General features: G+C 44.7%; 1 protein-coding gene across 2 annotated transcripts in view; it reads right to left on the bottom strand.

Moving 5' to 3' along the window:
• Window positions 1–268: 268 nt before the first annotated feature.
• LOC126545049 (cytochrome P450 3A41-like) overlaps window positions 269–10600 on the bottom strand; it is an 87228-nt gene continuing 76896 nt past the window's right edge. For both annotated transcript variants that reach the window (XM_072287213.1, XM_072287212.1), the window contains 2 exons: window positions 7975–8137; window positions 269–2374 (listed from right to left, as the gene is read on the bottom strand). In XM_072287213.1, coding sequence (XP_072143314.1) covers window positions 2288–2374; window positions 7975–8137 — 250 coding nt within the window. In that variant the 3' untranslated portion in view covers window positions 269–2287. The remainder of the gene's footprint in view (window positions 2375–7974; window positions 8138–10600) is intronic.

The raw sequence follows: 10600 nt of genomic DNA, 5'->3' as shown, positions 1-10600 counted from the left end.
TATTCCCTTCAGGAATAATCGCTTACCAGCAAGTTACATCGTATGTTGTGCTAGTATTAAACTTTCATGCAGTGAGCTCCTTTTTACCCGAAAGCATATGAGCCCAACAATGTAAAGGCACGCGCTTTCAGGATGCCATTATACTTCGCTATACCAATTCGCTAGCGGTGCTTTGCGGTGAGCTGCTACATAGAAGTATTGCGACAAACAACAAAACATATAGTTTACGAGAAGTCATCACACTAAATCAACGTTCAGTAGACGAATCCAATTTTTAGCAACATTTTATTGAAAAATAACCGTTCGTATTCCTAGAGATTAACCGATGTATTGCTATTAGTCATGATGGCACATAATTTGCGATGACCTGGCGCCCTTTTTGTAGGGTAAGCGAAGTTGGTACCAACAAAAGATTTAAACAGGGCCGTAAACCGTACTAAAACACAATGATGATGACAACAGACAACCTCTTTCAAAGCGGGCAGGTCATGACGAAGTTGTGCTGACTGGAGGACCTCAAGACTTGGTAAAGAAATACATTGAGCACATTGAGTAGAACTAAAACGCAAGTGCAGTAGAAACATCACATGGCTTCGGAAGCGACACAAAAGCACACACAAATACAAATTATTTGTCAATAAAAGTGTTGCACAGAACACTACAACATTCCGGACTGGTCAATAAATAACCTATATATTCATGGATAGAGGAACATTGTTTCACTTTCCACAAGACATTCCCGCATTGGGCGACACAACTTAAAAGCAGCACAATTTGTTATCTGAAGCGAAGCAGTATGTAGCCACCTATTTTTATCAGCCGCAATAAAATATCATGTCTGAAACAGATCCCATCGCATTGAATTGACCGTAATGCCACGCAACCGTAGAACCATTTAGCTGGACCATATTTCTGGTTGAAGTCAATTGTACCGGTAAAATCAAAGTGATTGTGGCAAGTATGAAACAACGCCTTCTGACTTGTACCAAGCTACATTAACTCGCGAGCTTCACACGGCATTTGTTAATTTAGGCGTGGATTGAATTTTTAATTTGTGATGCCATGTGCAAAAAAATCTTCCTATTGGTGTCATAAATAAATATAATTTCCTGTTCTGATGGGTGCAACAGTGGTTTTATTACCTTGACCTTGCTACTTAAAACATCCTTATGGGTATTTACATTGGTGTATACTTAAATTACTGGAGTTCACGGTTTTATAGACTTGGAGCACTCCCAGTCCTTTTGGGAACGTGATCTGCTTCTCGGATCCATACTGCGAAGGGAAAGTGTTAGAGAGCGCCCGAAATTGAACACCATGAGCAGTGTATAAGAAGCTCATTTGTGGAATGATTTGCCTGGTCAATTGATTATTTCGCGTTTATTATTTCTTGTTAATCCTATCTTATGATCAATAATAAGATGCTGCAGCCTTGTGCTCTGATGAACTAGAAACATAAAACATGCATGGCTCTGTCTTTCGTGCTTGCTTGAAAGCGTTTCATGTAGTTATACTTTCACACCAGTTACATGAATGCATTAGACGTCCGCATGTCCTTACTTCACTGACTACGCCTCATGTTGGAGCTCCTGCCCTCCAGTGCTGTTTACAGAAACAACTAAAAAGGAAACTTTTGTTCTTGTTTTCGGACGACCGTACTATACAGTTCATTGTGATTCCAATTGTTCCTACCCGATGTCACAGCATACTAGCTGCTGTTCACGAAGCAATATTTTTTTTCTGTGTGCTTAGTGCACTTTATTTTTCAATCATCGAAGCTATACAAGTTTACCCTAAGTCTTTTATTTTACCGAGAGATTTGCCGTTGTACTTGTACCCTTTTCAATATTGCACGTTTGCTTTGCTAAACAAATTTCACTCTCCTTCTCTGATATGTACATCATACAAAGGATGAAGAAATGATTGTGAAAAATTGACAACAAAATATAATGAAATGCATTATTCACAACAGATACCATTAAAACTATATATATGGTCTCAATATGAGATGCCGGCGAAGTGCAGTAGCATTATCTGCTAGCAAGAATTTCATTTAGGAAAAACCAAGATACTTCATCTACGCAGGCAAATATATCTAAAGGCAAGCTTAAGCACCACTACAATAATTTACATGACGAGCATTCACTCCTTGGAAACATTCGAACGTAAAATGCAACGAAACTATACACGTGTTTCGACACTTTGCAAAACAACGAGTCCATAGATTGTCACGGAGGCATCCTACACTGCGGCGCTGTCCTGTAGCGGAGTTTGACGGGTCTGTGAACTAGCACTTGACTCGAGGAACAATTTTCAGTTGAATCGGCGGGTCGGGCTCCAGGAGGACCTTGCCTTTGGCGAAAGAAAGGGGTACCTGTGAGAAATAGGTGCATTCTTTACACGGATGAAAAGAAGCTCTCTGTCTCGTTCGATATGGGGCGCGAGCGAAAGTACGAATGTGAAAGTTGCTGGGAGGAATGAAATTTATCAAGCATTTTTTTTTGTTATCTAATCGAAACCTCAGAAGTTCTCCACAAATGAGGGATCTTTAGTTTCGAAATACATTCGAGTTAACTGACAACTAAGTGCTTTGCGGCGCCATACAAAAGAGGATGAATTGTATTTGTATAGAAACAGAGAGGCCGGTCTGAGCTTATACGCTCTGACTTACTACTCTACGCTGAGAACAGAAGAAAGGGAAAGAAATGGGAATGGAAGATGATGATGACAAGAATAGGAGTTCGATGAATGCTGGTCAACAGAGCGGCGTAGTCCAAGTTGTCTTGCGTGCGGTCCTATGTCTTCAGTAAATTACATCGCGGCTGGTACTTTTAGTTTATCACATCCCAGGTGAGGCCAAGTACACGGGAAGTCATCCGATAATGGCCTTACCAAGACACATGTCAGAGACGAAGCTAACACTGTCGCTTGATCGTGTATGCTGGGCAGATGTAGACTGTGAGCACTAGTGTCTCTCGTACACGACACTGGTCTCAATTTGGGCCGCTCTCATTGCCCATTAATTGCGCGTAGAGTCGTTTGAATGCGACAAGCCTCATTTTGTGCACCAAAGTTACGTCATAAAGTTCGAGATTAGCGGCATGCAAAACTTCATTTTGGTGTCGAACTTGTGCAAACGCCGGTGCTGATGGTCTTGTTGGGCTCAGTGAGTGGAAGAAAGACTCTGTTCAAATGAGCGAGCAGAGCTTGTGTCGGGTTTTGAAAAAGCAATGTTGTACTATGTTGCATCGCGCACGGCCGATAGTCTCCATGCCTTGCAGATCACGGCGCCCAGGTTAGCAGCGGAGTTAAGCTGAATTAACACAGCAAGCTGGGCGAGTTGGTGACTGAACATATTCCTGGGGTGGGCAGCGCAACCCGGACGAAGGGCAAAAGGAAGTGCACAATACGATATGATACGATACTGGAATTAAATTTTGTGTTCTCTTCATGGTGCAATGCCCATATGTTTAGGAATATCGTGAGCCAAAATGTTATAAGGGTCTCTTCTGAGAGAGCATGTAATGATTTTCAACGCGAGCATACAATTGCAAATTATTGTACAGACACGAGGCAGCTCGTAGCAAACGAATCTGACCGCCCCCAGGATAGCAACAAGTGCGGCAGCAGCTGACGTAGGTCTATGGTCTAACTTGAACGGCCACGTAGTAAATAGTTAGGACAGGGCGTAAGCTGCTGCTGCGGCAGATGATTTAATTGAGCTGCAGTATAGACGTTAACAGCGCCACCGTGCATTGTCACTGTGTGGCACCAAGTGAGCTGACGTAGGCCGGATGATGTAACACGCAATTTCTTCGTAATCATGGGTATTTGTGGGTGTACATGATGCCTCAGCAGAATCCATAGATCCATGGCTCTTGGCCGGGGCAGCGCTTAAGGGTGTGAGCCTCTCATGACATATAATAGCTGATAACTGCTCTTTACTATATTTTCATCAAAAACTGACGCAGAGTGGAGTTTAAGCTAGGTAGAATATTATGTGACATCCCACAAGTAGCATATATCTGGTTTCACTGAACATCGTTTCCACTCGCTCGACCCTGCTTTGCAATTGTGCCTATTACCCGGTCTTCCTCAGAGTGAACAAACACTGCTATGTCGTTTATGCTTGAGTTGTGCGTTCTTCCGGGCTAGTTGGTTTATACTTCAAGGAAGGTTAAAACTCACGAGGCCAAGCGGGAGGAATACACAGTACACCACGAGCGCAGCGATGTATTGTGTGTTCCTTCCGTTTGCCCTTTTTTTTCGTGCACTTTTAACCTATGTTAATCTTGGACATTGCATTCACGAATCCATGATAAGTCTAAATAAGAATGAACGATGGCACCTTGTGCTCGTGAATAGCCTGCCCTCCACACTGCTCTAAATCAGCTAGACGAGAGCTCTGTCTTTTTGGATAAGATCTTGAGACCATAGTCACAGGTATCATAGATGCAGAAGGCCACAAGTGCACTGCTCTGAGTCCTGAAGGCAATTGAAGCGAGCGATAGTCGGTGGCAACGCTCGGTGAATTGAAATACTTCGGCGGCTCCAGCGTACGTTAACTGGTGGCTCACTTGCTTTCAATAATTTCTACCCTCCCCTTTTTCTTCACACATTGCAATGCAGCCGAACAGACTCAGTGCGGGATACCCTGCGTTTCATTTATTATTCCCCCACCTCCTATCTAATGCACTGTTGTACCGCTGTCCAGATCTTTTACTGACTTCATATTCCAAGGATGAAATGAATAAAGGGATAATCAGATATCCACCCGTTCGTAGCAATTGCTACAAAGGAAACCCATACGGGTTCCTCGAAAGAAAAGCCTCATAGTTGAAGAAAAATTCGTCCTGGTCCGGGACTCGAACGCGGGACCACCGCCTTTCCGGGGCAGTGGTCCTACTACTACGTCAAACTCTTGCCTTTGCTTCGTGTTGTCGATAAATTCGACTTTCGCCCTGCCATCTGCTAGCCGCCTGGTTAGCTCAGATGGTAGAGCGGCTGCCCCGGAAAGGCGGTGCCCCCGGTTTCCAGTCCCGGACCAGGACGAATGTTTCTTCAACTATGAGGCTTTTCTTTCGAGGAACCCGTGTGGGTTTCCTTTGTAGCAATTGCTACGAACGGGTAGATGTCTCATTATCCCTTTATTCATTACTTCCCTCCACCCTGCGGGTTTCCGCAGAACTACTACGTCAAATTCCTAAGATGTATTTCACGCACTTTCCAGGAGATTATCTATCTATCTATCTATCTATCTATCTATCTATCTATCTATCTATCTATCTATCTATCTATCTATCTATCTATCTATCTATCTATCTATCTATCTATCTATCTATCTATCTATCTATCTATCCATCTATCTATCTATCTATCTATCTATATTTCTGTCTGTCTGTCTGTGTTTCTATATGCTCGTATGGAACCGTTCTACTGTCTACTTGTATCACTGTGCATTCACTGGTCGAACGAGTTGCTGTGCTGAGGTAACAGGGTTCGAAAGCAGCCATCGGACAATCTTGAGTCAGTGATTATGTGACAGTGTGCACAAACGTACCACCCTTCACCGAACCTCTTGCACGCCGACATGGGTCACTGTAGACGCGGGGCTGGGTAGGTACGGCTTTTCAATGAAACTCTCTGACGCTAACTTAGAGCACTGCGTATGTGCCACTCAGTCTGTGCTGGTCATCAATGAACCTCTTTGATGCCACCTTGAGTCACTGCGTATGTGTGGGCCACTTTTCAATGAATGCCTTTGAAGCGAACTTGCTTGACTAGGCACGTGCCACTCTAGAAAGACGACAAATATCCCATAAATCTATCCCATGTTGAGCGGAACCGAACCCACGTCACAAGGCTTCTTCAGGGTAACAACAAGACGCGTAAGCAGGCTGCGCCACAAATGTACTGGGGATCTGCCACTCTTCAATGAACCTTCTGCCAACTTGGGTCACTGAGTGTGGGCCCCTGGGTGTACGCCAAGCCAGGAAACAATTCTTAGCGTTCGAACTGCCCGGTGTGCCGCGTTTTTCGTCGCGGAGGCCGCGTGCAGTCTTCTCGACAGTTCCACCAGATGGCGCAGCGTCTCCAGAAAGAAGCGCGTGAGTAGAGCTCGGTTGCTGCATGACGCGTTTCTCAGCGTTCGCATGCACAGGCGCGCCATTCATTTCGGAGTCTACTCGCAGGCTTCGTGGTGGCAGCGCTAGATTGCAGCGAGTGCTGTTAGGGAGACGCGAAAGACAGTCCCGCTTCAGCACGCGTCCCATACAAGGGCGAATCAGTCCTTGCCCCTATTTTTTCCCACCAAATTACGGCTGTAAATGCGAAGTTAAGATATCCATTCCTTGTTCGACTGGCCCGCACTTAGCTGCCGGTAGTTCTACAGCAGGGCGCTGCTGTCAGTTGTTGAAGACGACGGTTGTGCTTCACACGTCCACGGCGTACGAGCAACGAAGTCTGATTCGTTTTCTATGGAGCAAGGGACGATCACTTATAGAAATCGACGGGGAAATTTCGTCCATATAACGGGAAAGGCGTCTCGCCTTCAGAAGTGTGACGTGGGGGTGATGTTCATTCGCAAAAGGCCGTGAGGACTTGCATACAATGAGCGTTCGGGGAGGCCATGTGCCTCGCTGACTGACGACAGGGGCATCTCAAATTTCGTGCTGCAATGGGGCAAACGTCTGAACCGGTGTGGGGACTAAGGGGAAAATAGTATAAGGTACGTAGACTATAGTACGCATCTATGTAATTACCTGTATGTACCTTATTTTGGCTAATAAAAAATAGGGGCAAATACTTTCTGATTCGCCCTCGTACATAGCTCATTTTTGATTCTGGCAATGCGTTGTGTTGCAATATCGATTCAATGCTAGCGCATTACCGTAGACCGTCATCATGTGATGGGTGCTGCCGCAATTTTTCTCTTAGAAAACACTGATAAAGGACGAGCAATTCACTCCGTACTTTCATAAAAAGCTTAATTTTTGTTACAACTGCAACCGAGGTGCTCGAAAAGAGTTTGCATGAATGAACAAATATTGGGACCGTAGGGCTTTCAAGTGGCATACCGACGCACAGATTTTTGCAAACGCTGGCTTGGGCTCCTTTCGGCAGATTCTGTTATGGCTAACAAAGCACGTCATTAATGGCACCCTGATTCCGCAGAGATACCATTGGAAACAATGTGATGAGCCCAAACACGAAAGGACGCACACGAAAGTCGGAGTTCGTACGGCCGACACAATGAAATGGTCTGCGAGCCGGCGTCTTCCTTGGTATGTAAAAATGACAGTTAATATCACATCGCTGACATTACGTGCACTCTAGAAATCGTTCAATTATGGAAAGATGCGTGTGCCTAATAATTAGCGTGCAGGCGCCCCTATGTCCATCCATGATTCAGTCTCGGTAAATTGGCACGTAGAGCTTGAGTTCACAACGCCACTGAAGTTATGCCTAGGCAGTCAACACTAAATAACACTTGGCATAACATCGCTCGCCTACCTCTCTGCCCCCGATGTTTTCTCCGCATGCTTCGCGCCTTCCGGCTCCCTGGTTCCCTGTATAGTACACGTGGTGGAGGCGGTGTCGTAGTTACGCAGTATAATGCAGTACGTCGGTGCGCTCCGCAGAACACGTGCAGGGCTTCCCCGTCGCTTGAATGCGCCTCCATTCTCGATGCTGCACCCAGTTATGTGGCGAACTTATTCGCTCAGTTTCCCCGCATGTTGGGTCAAACTTTCTCGTTTCCTTAGCGTGTTTCATTTCTTCTCTAAAGTTCCGATAGCTGGCATTTTTGTGTGAAGGTGCTAAATGTGAAGGGCTAAAATGCACTAGCGCATGTACTGCGTCAGCGGTTCGAATGAGTTTTCAAGATCCACAATCTGCAACTGCGTCGTTAAGGGAGGTGGGGAATAAAGGTTTCTTATGTCAACTGCTTCGGCAAATCATGCTCGCTGAACTTGCCTGAGTTTCTGCACAAGGCTCGAAGGTGACGTTCTGCAGGAGGCGGTATAGAATGTACTTCACTTGCACCATGCCCATGCGCATGCCAATGCAGCTCCTTGGGCCCACTCCGAAAGGGAGATACGTGTAAGTGTTGATGGAATCCTTGTGCTCCGGCAGGAACCTAGGGATAGAATTTGCAGGTAGTGACTTGAGGTGCTGCCTTAGTTCTGCTAAGCGGCTACCGCTCTCAATTGTGCGCTTATCTACACAGCAAAGTAAGTGGAACAAGATCATTTAAAATATTTTTCTGGTTATTTATAGCTTAACTATAGGATATTTTACCACAGAATCTTATTATTTACACATTAGGCCACTTTAGATTACGAGGATATTAAGGAACATTAATAGGTAGTTGAATATCCTGGATATATTCTGCAAATACTAGCGCGCTACACAGTTCACAAATGAATGCGTGATGTCATAAATGCATCCAAAAACTGCAAACGCATTTTTTGAAGATTAACTATGGCAAGTATAATGAACAGATTTCTGTCGCTGGGTTATATTTTTGCTATACAGCGTATCTTGTTGCATATGGCCAATTGCGTAGAAGCTCCAGATTGGGGAGACGCTAACTCGTGGATGCGTTTACGATAAGTGACCCTTCATCCTAGGCACATGACTGCATTTGGGAGCTGGTGCATGTGCCTGTTGTTATTTAAAACATGCATTCTTCGCTATGCTAAACATAATATATATTGTATGCATTCTATTTAGTTTATTTAAACATTCGCTAAGTAGGAAAGTGTCATAACATGAATGCATGTGGCATTGTTGCCATAAAAAAAAAGCTGACAAAGCCATTTTCAAAATTGGCGGCCAGCGCAGGTTAGCGTATGGTGAGTTAAGCAAGTGCAGAGATATTCGATCAATTCTGGCGAATGAATGGTGCTAACTGTCGTTTGACGGGTGTGTGAAAAAGCATTCACGCCTATTAAACTTGTCGTTCGATCATGTGCTTCACGAAGAGAGATGTTTGCAGGCGCTGCTCGCACTTGCGTACTGTGCATGTGCCGTAATCCTAATTTTGCCAAAGTACTGACTACGAAGCATGGTGAAACAGCATTCTGATACCCCTTATGTCGTCACACATGTTCCTGCTCTTGAAATAATGCTTAGTTTGCACGTTTTGTATACATTTTGCAATGTAATGGCTTGCCTTCAATTGACTTTATGTTATAGGGGCCCTAAACCACTTTTTATATAAGTGGAGAAAGACATTTGAACTGAAAACAGGCTATTTGAGAAATACTTCGCCGCAAGAAGTACTTCAATGCGTTCAACAGAAGCGGAGTTATTGGCATGCAAACACGGCTTCCGCTGTGCTCCCGTTCGTTCTTCAATGCCTTGCACTGCAAAATCTACGGGGCAGAGGGGCGTGCGCACAACGCTCCGCCTTACAAATTTCACCGTGGCGGGCAGTTCAGATTTGATTTTGGATGTTAACATAGAGGCCAAGACAACCGCCTTTGGTGCCTACGACGCGCTAAACACAAGTCAAACGTGGTTGTCCTCAGTGAGCCGCAGTGCGCTTAGCCAGTGGACTCGTGGCGGCATCCCACGGCGGCCGCGGTATTTACGCCATGTAGCCGACCGCAGCTGGCTGTCAGCTATCGGCCAATAGCAGCTGTCTAAGGGAATGACGAAACAAAGTCTCCGATGACGAGAAAAAGCGTCCAAAAGAGAATGAGGACAGTGCCTAATGTTCAAAAGAGAGCGTTTGAGAGAAATGTGACTTCGCGATGCGCTTTTGCAAGCTCTTCGCACCGCGTATGACAGAAATACTTGGCTGAGAAGTTTACAGTAGCGTATGATTCCCGCAGACTATGTTATTTCACCAAGCCCGAGGGGTGGTTCAGGGCCCCTGTACTATGCAATAAAATAACACGCATGGCTGTGCGATGGTTGCCCACATGTGTACTACAAGTATTGTTCACTGTTGGTATGCTTCCATACACGTGATAACATGTCAATAGTTTGGTTCGCATGCGGATTCTTCTGGAATTTCTACACTGAAATGCCTCTAACTTTACTTTGTCAGTAGCTACTGAGTATGTATATATTGAACATGCTGCTATTGAATAAATTTGGTCTTACCGTTTCACGTATGAAACGACTCTTGGACTCTTGGACTCTTGCGCAGTAAATACTACAACATTCACTCGATGTGTGAACCATCTTAGTGTTTGACCAAGTGTTTTCCAGTAATGAACATTTTGCGTGCCACGAGTTTATCGCATCAAACTGAGCAAACTTGTAAACGTGCTTTCGCAGAAAGCGTGTTTGAAGGGTAATAATGTTGCTGACCGGAGGCGCGTTGAACCAGAATCGCATGGTTCACAAAAACAGCCGTTAATTAATTGCAATTGCAAACCTACTGTCAGAGAAAGCAGATGGCCATGGTCATATTAGATGTTTTTTTTTTATATAGTAGCACCAAATTCGGAGAAAATTGCCTGTGGCAGAACATATAATTCCACCACTTCACCTAAATTACTCGATGAGGTGACCATTACTTCTAAGAGAAACCAAAATGCTTAATTGCATAAGTAACATAATTGTACTAATTAACTTCTTATTGTAT

This window comes from Dermacentor andersoni, chromosome 3, assembly GCF_023375885.2.
Source record: "Dermacentor andersoni chromosome 3, qqDerAnde1_hic_scaffold, whole genome shotgun sequence".
In the NCBI taxonomy this organism is placed as follows: domain Eukaryota; kingdom Metazoa; phylum Arthropoda; class Arachnida; order Ixodida; family Ixodidae; genus Dermacentor; species Dermacentor andersoni.
The sequence above is the reverse complement of the archived record's forward strand: the minus strand, read 5'-3'. Positions and strand labels throughout refer to the sequence as shown.